The 15,788-nt window shown below is 47.0% G+C and overlaps 1 protein-coding gene across 2 annotated transcripts in view; it reads right to left on the minus strand.

The window, feature by feature from the left end:
- The window catches only part of LOC106583180 (SLIT-ROBO Rho GTPase-activating protein 3), a 104,427-nt gene that overhangs the window by 45,457 nt on the left and 43,182 nt on the right, over window positions 1–15,788 (minus strand). For both annotated transcript variants that reach the window (XM_014167076.3, XM_014167077.3), the window contains exons 3-4: window positions 9,850–10,012; window positions 5,105–5,167 (exon numbers count right to left, since the gene is read on the minus strand). In XM_014167076.3, the coding sequence (XP_014022551.1) occupies window positions 5,105–5,167; window positions 9,850–10,012 (226 nt within the window). The remainder of the gene's footprint in view (window positions 1–5,104; window positions 5,168–9,849; window positions 10,013–15,788) is intronic.

A 15,788-nucleotide genomic window follows, 5' to 3' on the forward strand; every position in this document is an offset into this window, starting at 1 on the left:
CAGGGTTTCCAGTCAACTTTGAGCAGCACAACTAAAAGACCTGCAGCTAAAGACAAAGACATTTGCAGGAACATTGAGGTGAGGCAGGGTCTCCCTTCCAGGAGCTGTGTGTGGTTACGGTATGTCTCCACTCAGACAATACCCTGAGGCTATTTGACTTAAAAACACGCTCTCTGTTTTTGCACTGATGAAAGCTACCAGGAACATATTCCAATGTGGAAATACAGACAGACGTGATTTCCACTTAAAGTGAACCGTGGCTGCAGCATTTAAATGTTAATGCAGAGACCTCACCCAACCTAACATGACAGACAGATAGCACAGCACAGACAGCACAGAACAGTGGGTCTAACCCTCAGACAGACAGAGACAGACCGACAACACAGAACAGTGGGTCTAACCCTCAGACAGACAGAGACAGACCGACAACACAGAACAGTGGGTCTAACCCTCAGACAGACAGAGACAGACCGACAACACAGAACAGTGGGTCTAACCCTCAGACAGACAGACAGAGACAGACCGACAACACAGAACAGTGGGTCTAACCCTCAGACAGACAGAGACAGACAGACAACACAGAACAGTGGGTCTAACCCTCAGACAGACAACACAGAACAGTGGGTCTAACCCTCAGACAGACAGACAACACAGAACAGTGGGTCTAACCCTCAGACAGACAGACAACACAGAACAGTGGGTCTAACTTTTAGAATTTGAATTTTGTTTACTTTCTGAATTGCCTAGCATTGCAATTTCCACTTAAAGTAAACTATGGCTGCAGCATTAAAGAGACCTCACCCAACCTAAAATGTTGCCACAAATGTGGCACTTTGATATTTTATTCTGTGTTCTATGAGCCTTTGAATTAAAGCCAAATTGTTTTTCTGTAGTTTGTCAACTGGAAAATATGAATGGGTTGTGTGAGGAGACCTGTCACAATAAACATGTCCATTATGGATAACAATTACCATGACAGTCAGAGGAGCACCCTGGAATGAAACAGGAGAGAGATGGAGAAACTGGGCCTGTTGTAACACTGAGACGGTCTGTATCAGACTGTTCTGCTCATCTCAGACCCAGGTTGGAGACAGAGAGCATATCATCGCCATCATTTGTTTAAACAAACTTCCTACCCGGGTAGTGTGCTGCTGCATTCATTAGACAAACAGCCTCTAGTGGGACAGAGTTAAATAACAAATGAACCAAGTGAACTGCAGCATGACTTTTTGTTCTGTACTGTTTGGATCAACACAGCCAGGTGAGTAATTGACTCTGTGATCCACTAAAGAGATTGCAGGTCTTTGCTCTCATTTCTCATTTCAGATTCACTACATATAATTCAAGCCACGGGCATCAAGCCTCGCGCCCTCAAATCAATATCTGTCTCAGTGGCAGCCGCAGCAGATACTTTTAACAATGTTTGAACAATAGCTTAAGCCCAACACTCTTAAATCACTCCCCTCTGTGTTAGTGCATGTGAAAGGCATTCACAAGGGATTTCTGCAATTCTACTTCTGACTAAATACATAGTTGTTTGCAGTCCATAAGATCTGTCATCTGATTACCAATTAGCTAATAGTGTCAAATGTTCTAGGAGCTAAATTGCTCCACTTGTTTTTTGCCGCCCGGTGTTTTTTGCAATTTTATACGGAGAAAAACTATAACAATAGTGGAAACCATAATCATCATTATCATCGCCATCAGAGACTTTCTGGAAATGTCACTGCTGTAGGTTAGTGATTAGTTAGATTTTTGATTGGCCACCACTTGATGCAGATGGGGCTTGAAGACGAGGGGGATCATTTGAGAGCCTCTCCCTGTTATCATAAAACATTATCATGGCTATTCTATTCCACCGACATATTTAGCCAAGCCATGGCTGGGCTGGGCCTAGCTGTTAAAGAGCAGGGGGAGCAGGGTAATAATGATCTATTCAACTGTCTGCTCCCTGATGCATTTGGACTCTTCTGGCTGTGACCTTGAAATGCACACCACTGCTGGAGCGACCCCCCTGAGCCTTACCCCACACAGGGTAGCGGAGCGCCCCCCCCTGAGCCTTACCCCACACAGGGTAGCGGCTTGGACACCAGCCGCTTAAGAGGAAAAACAATCTCGTCTCATTCATAAACATATCATCTCTCTGTGCTCGTGGGGAAAGCCTGGCAGACTCAAGGGCAGACAGAGGTGGTGCTGATGGAGCTGTGAGCTCTCATATCCTTTCCTTTAGTGTGTAGGGGGTGCTGATGGAGCTGTGAGCTCTCATATCCTTTCCTTTAGTGTTTAGGGGGTGCTGATGGAGCTGTGAGCTCTCATATCCTTTCCTTTAGTGTGTAGGGGGTGCTGAGTACATGTGCAGGGTGAGAGTGGATCCTTTAGTGTGTAGGGGGTGCTGAGTACATGTGCAGGGTGAGAGTGGATCCTTTAGTGTGTAGGGGGTGCTGAGTACATGTGCAGGGTGAGAGTGGATCCTTTAGTGTGTAGGGGGTGCTGAGTACATGTGCAGGGTGACAGTGGATCCTTTAGTGTGTAGGGGGTGCTGAGTACATGTGCAGGGTGAGAGTAGATCCTTTAGTGTGTAGGGGGTGCTGAGTACATGTGCAGGGTGAGAGTGGATCCTTTAGTGTGTAGGGGGTGCTGAGTACATGTGCAGGGTGAGAGTAGATCCTTTAGTGTGTAGGGGGTGCTGAGTACATGTGCAGGGTGAGAGTGGATCCTTTAGTGTGTAGGGGGTGCTGAGTACATGTGCAGGGTGAGAGTAGATCCTTTAGTGTGTAGGGGGTGCTGAGTACATGTGCAGGGTGAGAGTGGATCCTTTAGTGTGTAGGGGGTGCTGAGTACATGTGCAGGGTGAGAGTAGATCCTTTAGTGTGTAGGGGGTGCTGAGTACATGTGCAGGGTGACAGTGGATACTTTAGTGTGTTGGGGGTGCTGAGTACATGTGCAGGGTGACAGTGGATCCTTTAGTGTGTTGGGGGTGCTGAGTACATGTGCAGGGTGAGAGTGGATCCTTTAGTGTAGACTAGAGAGTGTGATTGGACATGGAGCTTTAGAAATGATCAGTCAATAAAATATAGTCTGTGGTGGAGAGAATGCATGAGTTTATTTACTGTAACATATACCACATTTAGACAGATACTAATGTCATTATTATGCAGTCATACACTGAGTATATAAAACATTAAGAATCAAATCAAACTTTATTTGACACATGCGCCGAATACAAGTGTAGACCTTACCGTGAAATGCTTACTTACAAGCCCTTAACCAACAGTGCAGTTCAAGAAGAGTTAAGAAAATATTTACCAAGTAAACGAATGTAAAACATTATAAAAAGTAACACAAAATAACAATAACGAGGCAAAAGGGCAGGGTGTAACTCAATATTAGGAAGGTGTTCTTAATGCTTTGTACACTCAGTGTATATTTTACATTACTGGGTAAGGGCTATAGCGTATTATAGGTGAACGTCTGTCTTTAGTCCTTTGGCCTTGATCTTGGTTGATGATCTTTCTGTTTCTCGTTAAAATTAGTCACCTATTTGTAACTCACTATAACCCCTTTCTTTTCACCGTGTTGTGGTGGACATGTCCTTTGATAGGCTGTCACTCATGACATCAGATGAATAACTCATCCAGTCTGCTGTACTTAGGGGGTAGCTAGAGGACTGCTGAAGTTGCCTGGAGCCTCTCCAGACATGGGCACCTTCAGTATCAACTTCACAATGCTATAGGCGGGTACATGCACAGTGTCACACAGTATGCCCTTCATTTCTCCCTGGTAACAATGGAAAGTTTATAGAAGAGTCAATAAGGCACAGAGAGAAGCCCTGATGGACACAAAGACAGTAGACCTGATGGTAGAGCAAATGGTGGTTAAAGAGTTTACATTCCTGTTACTGTGGGCCCAGCCACTAACATCAGAACAGCCTGCAATGTGGATGTGATTTGAGCTGCAGCCTGCAGCTGGTTGACTTGGAGAGAAATGCAATGTTCCATTCCATCATCATAACAATCACCCTCCTCCTCCTTCTCCTTATCATCCCCTCCATCTAAGCTAAACACCACAGTTGGAGAGAGAGACAGAGAGAGAGAGACAGAAACACCGAGAGACAGAGACACAGAGAGACACAGAGAGAGAGAGAGAGAGAGAGAGAGAGAGACACAGAGAGAGAGAGAGACAAAGAGAGAGTGAGAGACAGAAAGAGAGAGAGAGAGAGAGAGAGAGAGAGAGAGAGAGAGACAGAGAGAGAGACAGACAGAGAGAGACAGAGAGACAGCGAGAGAGACAGCGAGAGAAACAGCGAGAGAGACATAGAGAGAGACATAGAGAGAGAGAGAGAGAAAGAGAGAGACAGAGACAGAGAGAGACAGAGAGACAGAGACAGAGAGAGACAGAGAGAGAGAGAGACATAGAGAGAGAGAGACAGCGAGAGAGACAGAGAGAGAGAGACAGTGAGAGACAGCGAGAGAGACAGTGAGAGACAGCGAGAGAGACAGAGAGAGAGACAGAGAGACAGAGAGAGACAGAGAGACAGAGAGAGACAGAGAGAGACAGAGACAGCGAGAGAGAGACAGCGAGAGAGAGACAGCGAGAGAGAGACAGCGAGAGAGAGACAGCAAGAGAGACAGAGAGAGAGAGACAGAGAGAGAGAGACAGCGAGAGAGAGACAGCGAGAGAGAGACAGCGAGAGAGAGACAGCGAGAGAGAGACAGAGAGAGAGACAGAGACAGAGACAGAGACAGAGAGAGAGGAGCGCTAGCCTCATCACATTGCTCTCAGTAGAGGCCTTGATACTGGCTGTGTTTGGATGAAGGGATGCATCGAGAGGGATGGATTCTGACGGGGGGAGGAGATTGGTTTTGTTGTACTCACAGTGTAGAGTTAGTTTGATTCTGACGGGGGGGAGGAGATTGGTTTTGTTGTACTCACAGTGTAGAGTTAGTTTGATTCTGACAGGGGGGGAGGAGATGGGTTTTGTTGTACTCACAGTGTAGAGTTAGTTTGATTCTGACAGGGGGGAGGAGATTGGTTTTGTTGTACTCACAGTGTAGAGTTAGTTTGATTCTGACGGGGGGGAGGAGATTGGTTTTGTTGTACTCACAGTGTAGAGTTCGTTTGTCACTTTCACCAGCTCCTCATGCATCTGAATCCCAATGTCCTTACTCTGAAAAACAAGGGGTTGGAAAACAGTTAGGGCCAATGCACATCAATCAATGTACTGTCATATATTAACAAATAGCTACAATTGTGATGAATATCCTGTAACAACAAACTGATAGGCAAGGTTTTTCAGTGTGTGGGTGGTGATGAGACACTGTCTGGATCAATTTGAATCTTGACAGCACTTTAAGGAGGTGTACATACAGTACAGAGAGAGACACCCTGAGAATGAGCGTAGAGTATAAAGATGTGATGGATGGACAGAAACATACATCATTCCAAAAGAGAGACTTCCAGCCAGACCAGCCAGTGGAACACAATCAACCACTAGACTAGTGAATTAACTACATCCCCTCTGGCCTCGCTCTCTCTGTCTGAAGAGTGCTGGAGTGCGTGTGGTTTCATGCTCTGCCGCTCTCCGTGGCGTATGTTTAGCTACTGATGTTTAGGTGCTGATTGTTAAAGCTGCTGTTTAGTTGTGGTGCTTGATGGGTAAATGTCCCATCCTTCACCTGATGAACTGCCACTTCTGCTCTGTACTGAGTGGATGGGGAAACACCCCCAATCAGCAGTTATAGTGTTACCACTTACTTGCCTATATGATGTGGTCACACACAATCATGCAGTTCATTGAGGTCTTTCCATTTCTCATGCAAGTAGATGACATCAGTAATGACTCAAGCTGAGAAAAGGCACAATCAGCTGTTTCATCTTTCCCTGGTGTCAACCAATGTCCAGACTGCCATTCTGTCATGTCATGTACAGTGTTGTTTTTCAAAAGGAGCCTTGTAACTGATGGAAGCTTGACTTGTCAATGACGTTGAGTTCTTCTAACAGCTTTCAAGATGGACCAGGACTCTGAGTAATGTGTTTTTACAAAGGACAAACACTTAGTGGCCAGTTTATTAGGTTCACCACCCCGTTCACGAAAATGGTTCCCTCCTACAGACAGTGAGTGACGTGGCCGTGGCAGACTGGCACCGAAGCATCCAGTTACAGTTCGATTGAACGTTAGAATGGGCAAAACGAGTGACCTAAGTGACTGGATCGTCTGTGCCAGACACCGGTCCAGTATCTCAGAAACGGCCTGCTCCTTTTCACGTACGACAGTGTCTAAGGTTTACAGAGAATGGTGCGACAAACAAAAAACATCCAGTCAGCGGTAGTCCTGTGGGCGAAAACAGCTCGTTGATGAGAGGTCAAAGGAGAATGTCAAGAATCGTGCAAGCTAACAGGCGGGCCACAAACAGACAAATAACGGCGCAGTACAACAGTGGTGTGCAGAACGTCATCGCAGAACGCACAACTCGTTCGTCCTTGTCACAGATGGGCTACTGCCACAGACAACCACACCGGGTTCCACTCCTATCAGCTAAAAACAAGAAGTGGCTCCAGTGGACACGTGATCACCAACACTGGACAATTGAGGAGTGGAAAAACATCACCTGGTCCGACGAACCCAGTTCCTGTTGTGTCATGCTGATGGCAGAGTCAGGATTTAGCGTGAGCAGCATGAGTCCATGACACCATCCTGTCTGGAGTCAACGCTACAGGTTGATGGCGGTGGTATAATGGTGTGGGAATGTTTCCCTGGCACACTGCAGCATTTACAGCCATCCTACACAACCTAGCTAGTGATGATGAGAGTGGGAACACACCTGGTATTGTGGGAGCTCAGTGAGAGAAAGTAATTGCTAGCATGGCTGTACGTGCGACAGAAAGCAATCTGTTCCTAGATTGAGACTACAGGGGTGTGTGAATCCACCCACACCACACATTACTGTATTCACAGAAAACAAAGTAGGCACACAAAGGAAATAACACCTTTACTAACTTCACAGAAGTATGACTGACTAACCTTTTCTCAGAAAAGTTTTTCTATAGCAGAAACCATGAGTAATTACTCTCAAACTCTACCTCACGGCTAACAGTATCTTTCATAACGACCCTCACACATATATAGGACGTTTCACACTCCCATATTGTCCCCAAAGCCTCCACTGTCTATGAGTCCCTACTGTTCCAGGTCCTAGCTTTGTGTATATCGAAACTGATATATGGTCCCTATATGTCCATGTCTGCTAGGAGTTATGGTTCTGCCTGCTAAGGTGGCCCTCTGTGGACATAAATCATAGTGGAGGGTAATACTGTGGGATCGATAGTCAGCAGCGCTGCTACTCTCTGACTCTACAGCACAGAGCCAAGCACCAGGCCCCACACACACACACACACACACACACACACACACACACACACACACACACACACACACACACACACACACACACACACACACACACACACACACACACACACACACACACACACACACACACACACACACACACACACACACACACACACACACACACAGGTAGATGCACGTAAGCCTGCACGCAGGCACACTTACACCCTGTTCATACTTGAACGCACATCATCTATTTTTGTATGGGTTACGCAAAACAGGTTTAACCATAACAACCAAGCCCTAACGTACGCAGGCTGATGACGAGTCAAAACTGGACCGTGGAATCAATCCCGGAGGGAGGGGCTCATAGCAACAGGAGGGGCCAGCTGAGATGGAATTTTCTGAGCTTTGGACAATAATTGTGTCTCCCTCCACCCTTTAAAATATACTGAGAAAAGACAGAGAGAAAGAGAGAGAGAAAGAGGTAGCCAAATTGTTATTTTATTTTACCTTCATCATCAGACCTCCCAGGGAGTACAGGGAACATGTCTTGTTAAATCAGATATGAAAGAGCGTTGGCCTGAATGTGATAAGTGACAAGCTCTTTTTGTGAGAAATATGTGAAAGCCTCCTGGCAGCAGTTGAATGGCATTTGTATGCATCGTGGCTCTGATGTCAGACACTGCAGAGGGAGACAATGTGGAGCAGAGCAGGGAGTGGACAATCCTGATGCAACATACAGTAAGAATATAGATGTGACAAGTCAGATTGTGCTGGCCTACAAATAATACATTCATGAAATACTCTCTTCTCTCTAAAAAAAAAAGGGGGGGGGGGGAGAACACAGTGCAGCCAAATTCTATTGTTTGTTCCATTTATCTTGACCGGATTTTGAACTGTGCAACCCACTGAGACTTTGCAGTTCTTGACTGAGCCATAGCACGAGGGGGTGTTGTATAGCAGCCTATACCGTAGCCTATACCACACACATTCGGGTAGCCTAGCGATTAACAATGATGGACCAGTAACCAAAAGGTTGCTGGTTTGAATCCCTGAGCCGACTAGGTGAAAATGTGTATTTATTTGTCATACCGGTGATATACGTAAGGGATAATCAACAAGGGGCTGTGCGTTCTATGGAAAATAATGAATGGCAGAGAAGGTGTGTTCTACGACGCACTAGAGTAATTCAACTGACCTTCTGAGTTGCCGCATAGAGACCTGAGTTGATTATCCCTTTTATACCATGCCTATATTTCAACACATTTGCTGCTAGAAATGTGTTCAACATCCACCGAAGTAGCTATCAAGCTCTAACCAGACTCAGAGGCTACTAAACCTCCAACAGAGAACACCTCACTGAGGAGAGATACTACAACAAAGACCTGTGTCTTTTTCTCTGGACAGATCAGGCCTAGAAAAGGCCCAGAGTTTTTCCTGGTCAAGTCAAAAGGTCAGATCGCATGAAAATGGAACTATCTATGTATTCATTTATGACTGTCTGGATATCAGAAATCTTGGGCATCCCTGGGTCTTTCTTTCATGGGCTGCTTGATTCACTTGTAGCCTACTCAGCTCTCTGCTCCATTAATTTTCTTGACAGCTACAAAACTACACAGCATATTTCTTTAACATGTTATTCATTGTCACCTCTAGGCCTGCCAGCGAGCGCACATAGCGCCGTTCATATTACCAGCCAGAGGAAAAGCTACTTGAGGACACTTCACTGACTGACAGGAGGTTGTTCTGTTTTCAGCCCAGGCTGGTGCTCTCTACAGCGTTGCTTTTCCCCCCATTCACATTCCTGCCGCACACACACACACACACACACAGTAGTGTGTGAATGGAGGATGGCAGTGCAGGCTGGGTCTCACCTCCAGGAAGTCCTGCCAGGTGTAAACAGGGGTCTGGTGTGTGGGTTAGACCTCAGTCATCTCTGCTGACACAGGGCAAGACACTGCTCACAACAGCAGGGACTGTTGTGAGCAGGGGTAGGGGCCCAGGGGGAGGGGTAGGGGCTCAGGAGGGTACCCTAGCCTGCTTTACCTCAACCCTGCTACTCTACTACTACTCCACAGGCCACAGGGAACAGACGGAGGTATACAATGTGCTGACACACGGGTCAGCTGGTGATGTAGCTGCTCAAAAAACAGCACTGCTCACACAGTCTCACGGTAGCCTACCATCAATCTGTATACTAACGTTGGAGGATGGAAAGGATGGAGGCAAATTGCTTTCTTTCAGACTCATTTCAAAAGCGCTGGTTTGAAAGCAGGTTTGAATGCGGTTCTAACCAACAAAAACAATGAGGCCTGGTATTAATTGTGTATGATCACGATCTTAGAGAAAGATCAATCGACATGCTGCCCATTACTGCTCAGCAAACTCACGAAAAAAGCCAGAGCTCTCTGACCACATGGGCACTGGTGATAAGGAAAGGTGTAAACAGAGGGATAGACGGATGGATGGACAGAGGGATGACTGACGTATTAACTGACCTTCTTGAAGAGGCGGATGACGTCCTCGCTGATCTGGGCGAGGCGGACGATAACGTTGTTGGTATAGATGTCATTGAGGGTGGCGTGGTCCCTGCTCTCTCTCCTGGTCTGGTTCAGTACCAGGTACCAGCAGTTCACACTGGACAGCAGGTGCTGGTCCTTCCTGAACACAACACAGAGAGGAGGTGACGTTAGAGGGATTAGTAATGCAAGTGTTACTGTAACATACAGTACATACCTGCCGTTTGTCTCTGCTTTTATCATTTCAATATTTCTAAGACCTACTATCGGATTAGGGTGTCTATTCAACAGGCAACAGACCAAAAGTGATGGTCAGAGCAAATATCTGAACTCCCGCAGAAGGTTGATGACTTGCCATTATGTTGAGCATAGCCCATCCCCAGTAAATGTGAGTGAGTACGTTGCCCAAGGTTGCTCTGGGTAGACAACACCCACACATGCATTATGTTTTTCTCTTTGACAGCTTTTGTTGGAGTAAAACATGAGGGCTACTAAGGCTGATTCCTGTTCACACTAAACAATACAGCTGCTGCATGATCCCATTGTTGGCTGACTGCAGAGACAACCACACTGACATTATACATCACAGCACTCTCTCTCTGCCTGTCTCTCCCAACTCTTTCTCTCCATCTCTCTCTACCTCTCTCCCACCGACCCTATCTCTCTTCCTCTCTCCATCCTTCCCTCCCTCACTATCTCGATCCCTCTATAGTGATGGCACTAGGCCAGAACAGATGCCATTAGTTTCTCTTGCAGCGCTCCAGTCTGACACGGCATCGATTGTTTAATTCCTTAACGCTGGTAACCATAATGACCCTGAGAGGCATGGGCTCTGACTGAAGCCTAATCCGCTTTCACGCATCCCCCTCCAGTGTAGGTTAACTCTCTCTCTCTCACACACACACACACACACACACACACACACACACACACACACACACACACACACACACACACACACACACACACACACACACACACACACACACACACACACACACACACACACACACACACACACACACACACACACACACACACACACACACACACACACACACACACACACACCCCTGTCCCTCCATCTAAACCCTATCTCAAACTCTGGGGAAAAGGACAAAGACGAGAGAGGGGTGTGAGGCAGAGTGAGAGAGATAGCAGGATAGGGTTTCACTGAGCCAGGGTGAAAACTGGGATCAGTGCTAACATCAAAGGTTCCCCTCTACAGAGAGCTTCCGCAATGTTAATCACTTCTAATCAAGCTGTTATCTGTCCCAGAGTGCTGCTACCAGTATTCTCCCACTTACCCCCACAGCAAGACACCACAATGTACACAGTTAACATGCTATACAGTCATATGGTTCTACCACAGCCATACATACTGACAGTCTATGACTGGTGAGATGCTAATGCAGGTCAACTCAGCTGAGCCAAGATGAATCTCACCATTTGAGGAAGAGGAAGAAGGATGCTTGCTGTGAAGAAGAAGTTGGGCAGAGAATCATATTATACTTTGAAAGCAAGAATTCAGACTTGTGCATTTGAAAAGGTCTGATTGAGCATTGTCCATCGGATCACGGTTTAAAAATGACTTTTACAGGGGGACTTTGTCAGGGAAGCAAGCCAAAACACGTTGATTTGGAATCAAGAGGAATCGGAGAAGTAATTCTCCAATCAACCCAAATTACAATATGGGCCAGTTCAATAATCAAGAGGTCACTAGTAATAATGGGACGAGTAAATTGAACTTTGCGTTGCTATGGCAAAGGGATTAACAGTCTCAGATAGACTAGATAGAGGAAACATTAGGCCTGTAGATGACTCTCTAACCACAATACAAACTCAATGGGGTGAAAACATGTTCTCCTTGTCTTCTGGGATGACCTATTTCCTGTCTCGGCACCTTATTATGTCATCACCTTATTCTTACCTATCTTACCTATTACCCATCTGGCTACGAGAGCTGCAGCTCATCACTGTGTAATTGGTGTTTGTGGATGAGAGGCCTGAGATGCTTAATCACCTCCTTAAGCACAACCAGGCTCACAAACACACTCTCTCTCTCCCCCCACTCCCAGTCTCTCTCTCTCTCCCCCCACTCCCAGTCTCTCTCTCTCTCTCCCCCCACTCCCAGTCTCTCTCTCTCTGTCCCCACTCCCAGTCTCTCTCTCTGTCCCCACTCCCAGTCTCTCTCTGTCCCCACTCCCAGTCTCTCTCTCTCTCTGTCCCCACTCCCAGTCTCTCTCTCTCTCTGTCCCCACTCCCAGTCTCTCTCTCTCTCTCCCCCCACTCCCAGTCTCTCTCTCTCTCTCCCCCCACTCCCAGTCTCTCTCTCTCTGTCCCCACTCCCAGTCTCTCTCTCTGTCCCCACTCCCAGTCTCTCTCTCTCTGTCCCCACTCCCAGTCTCTCTCTCTCTCTGTCCCCACTCCCAGTCTCTCTCTCTCTCTGTCCCCACTCCCAGTCTCTCTCTCTCTGTCCCCACTCCCAGTCTCTCTCTCTCTGTCCCCACTCCCAGTCTCTCTCTCTCTGTCCCCACTCCGAGTCTCTCTCTCTCTGTCCCCACTCCCAGTCTCTCTCTCTCTCTGTCCCCACTCCCAGTCTCTCTCTCTCTCTGTCCCCACTCCCAGTCTCTCTCTCTCTGTCCCCACTCTGTCTCTCTCTCTCTGTCCCCACTGCCAGTCTCTCTCTCTCTCTCCCCACTCCCAGTCTCTCTCTCTCTCCCCGCTCCCAGTCCTCTCTCTCTCTCCCCCGCTCCCAGTCTCTCTCTCTCTACCCGCTCCCAGTCTCTCTCTCTCTCTCTCCCCGCTCCCAGTCTCTCTCTCTCTCCCCCCACTCCCAGTCTCTCTCTCTCTCCCCCCACTCCCAGTCTCTCTCTCTCTCCCCCCACTCCCAGTCTCTCTCTCTCTCCCCACTCCCAGTCTCTCTCTCTCTCCCCACTCCCAGTCTCTCTCTCTCCCCACTCCCAGTCCCTCTCTCAATTCAATTCAAGGGCTTTATTGGCATAGGAAACACATGTTAACATTGCCAAGCAAGTCCCTAGCCATCCAAACAACAAGGCTCTATTTACAGGGCTCCCTGTCTGTAGTATTGCACTCCTCCTCTGCTCGGCTAGGCAGAAACGCTGAGCAGGCATCTCCAAGCCCCTGTAATCGCTGATAAAATATTAATCTGCCCGTAAAATCACTGTTTTCCCTGATTATTAAAATAAAGTCAGCTGTTTAGCGTGACAGCAGCTCAGCGCTAGTAGGGTGTTGCCTGGGAGAGAGCAAGAGGGAGAGGGAGTTCCAACGCTCTGTGACAAAGCAACTGTGTGTTCAAAGGGTGCTGAGGTATTTGGGCATCTGGGTCCACAGCCTGAGCCTTATTATTATTATTCACTAGAACAAGTACAGAGGTTTGAGCTATATACATACAATACCTTAGCTGCCTATTCATTGTGACTTTCAATGCACCATTGAAACTGCCAACGCTGCAAAACCCCACCCACACCACTAGACCATAACTATAAGTAGAGCCTCCGAAAAGAGACATCTGAGAATCCGGCCAGGCCTGTCACTGTTTCTCTGGGCCCTGGGTTAAACCCTTTTCCTGAGGAAACAGACAAAAGCAAGCAGGCTCTCTTCTCCCCAGCTGCTGTCCTCATTTCACAGGAAGTGGGAGCAGAAGGCAGGCAATTAGACCTGTGTGGCTGTGTGGCTGCAGCAGGACCCATCTCTTCTCTGAGAGGGAGGGAGAGAGCTGAATATTTTCAACCAGTGATACTGTAGATGCAGCCCACAGTGGCCCTGGTTTTATAGTACTGGAGCACAGGGTGGCAGATCCACAGGTCACAGCCCTAGTATAAGTCATAAAAGGGCCTCCTCATCCTCAGACCTCACACCTGAAACTATAAGTCCTCCCTGTGTCTCCAGGTCGGCAGCAGCCAGCTCTCCTTCCTGTCTCTCTGGATGGTTGAGTGTCAGTCAGCAGCCTTACTGCAGGGTAATACAAAGCTTCAAAAGGTTCAGTTTTCCCAGGGTTCCTTCTGTCCCCCCAGCCATTATGGAGTTCGATATCATTAACATGGAGAGGGTGGAGGATGAGCTCCCTGAGACTCAATAGGAGTGAGGGGTAAGGAGAGAGGAGAGGAGAGGAGAGGGAGGGAGGAGAGGAGAGGAGAGGAGAGGAGAGGAGAGGGAGGAGAGGAGAGGAGAGGAGAGGAGAGGAGAGGAGAGGGAGGAGGGAGAGGAGAGGAGAGGAGAGGAGAGGAGAGCCTCTCTACAGCATCAGGCTCATCTGTTAGGACAATGGTTCCTAAACTTTTTCAAGGCGCCCCTTACTGCATTGGAGAACATCTGGACATTTCTGACAAGTTCTAAATAGCTCTCTAAGGTATGCAGTGACTAACATGACAAGAGGAACTGATGATGCACTACCCAATTTAGAAATTGCACCTTGTGCATTCTACTATTACAACTTTCAAGAGTAAGTTTAAAGACTGAGTGAGTTCAATTTGGGAACCACTGTGTTAGGACACTGCTCTGTCTTTCACCACCATGCTCTCTCAACTTTTGTTATTTAACCTTTATTTAACTGGGCAAGTCAGTTAAGAACAAACTAAAGTGTGTGTGTGTGTGTGTGTGTGTATCCGTGTGTGTGTGTGTGTGTATCCGTGTGTGTGTGTGTGTATCCATGTGTATTCGTGTGTGTGTGTGTGCGCGCGTCTTTAGAATCTGAAGATGCCTCGCTAATCATTTCATTCAAGGATGAATAACTGATAAGCTGTCTCCATAATGTAGTCTATACCCTTAACAAGTTGAGGTGATGTGTAGAAGAATGCTCACTCTTTAGTCACGCATGTATAGAACACATAGGACCTTTCAGAGGACTTCCACAAGGAAGTACGCATTATTAATCACACCAGGGCTTCGTCCCAAATGGCACCCTATTCCATATCTAGTGCGCTACTTTTGACCAGGGCTAAGAACTCTGGTCAAATGTAGTGCACTATATAGGGAATAGGGTATGAAACACACACACACACACACACCCTACCTGGTGCTGCAGATAGTTACCTCATCCAGCTGTAAACCTAAGGGATATGTGACTACAGGCCTCTCCCACTTTCCCTTGGAGAGGAGTTTGATGTTTGCTCTGAACACACCTAGCCTTTCTCTGACAGGGACATAGTTTAACATTTAACCCCTGTCCTGCTCTGACCCCACTACACCACCGGAGAAAAACTCAGTGATGGGCGCTGTACAGATGATGAGGGGCTGTACAGTCAGTGTGCTGAGTAGGACTGGTGGGCACACAGATCAGAGGACGTATGGTTCTCATTTATGTCCGGAGGTTAGAAATGCACTGGTTCAATACTATCTGTATAGACAGAATTTGATGTACAGAACATACTGGAGTCTATATTAAGGAATATTCATTCTAAGCCATTTGGGGGAATGCAGATGGGCAGCCCTGGGGCTGCCTCTGACCCAAAGGCAAGTATGCCAACCTAGCAACCCCATGCATAACGCATAGCATTCTTCTGGGAGTCACTGGGAAGTTGATGCCCTCTGATACTCATAAGCTTTTGAATAATTAGTGAAGGAATCACTGGCACATGATCATGAATACAGCACATGAATTATCAGCCGTTCAGGCTAAAGCTTAATCAGGCTTCCTTGCTGATTGAGTTATCTGAAATCCTTTTATCAAATAACATCCATAAAGACGTAGGATATTTTTACATTGCTGAAGGGGGTCGGCATTTGGACCAATTAAGAAATTTGATATTAGATTAAATGTCAAAGACAATCAATAGAACATAGAGTTAGGGCTGTAGCCCATAGTATGTAGCTACATAATACATTGCAGGATGGTTTGGTTTTTAATACGAAACAGTACAGTTCTTGTTTAAAATGAAAAATCATGTAAAGTCAGT

The sequence above is a fragment of the Salmo salar genome, chromosome 22, assembly GCF_965601325.2.
Source record: "Salmo salar chromosome 22, fSalSal1, whole genome shotgun sequence".
Classification (NCBI taxonomy): Eukaryota; Metazoa; Chordata; class Actinopteri; order Salmoniformes; family Salmonidae; genus Salmo; species Salmo salar.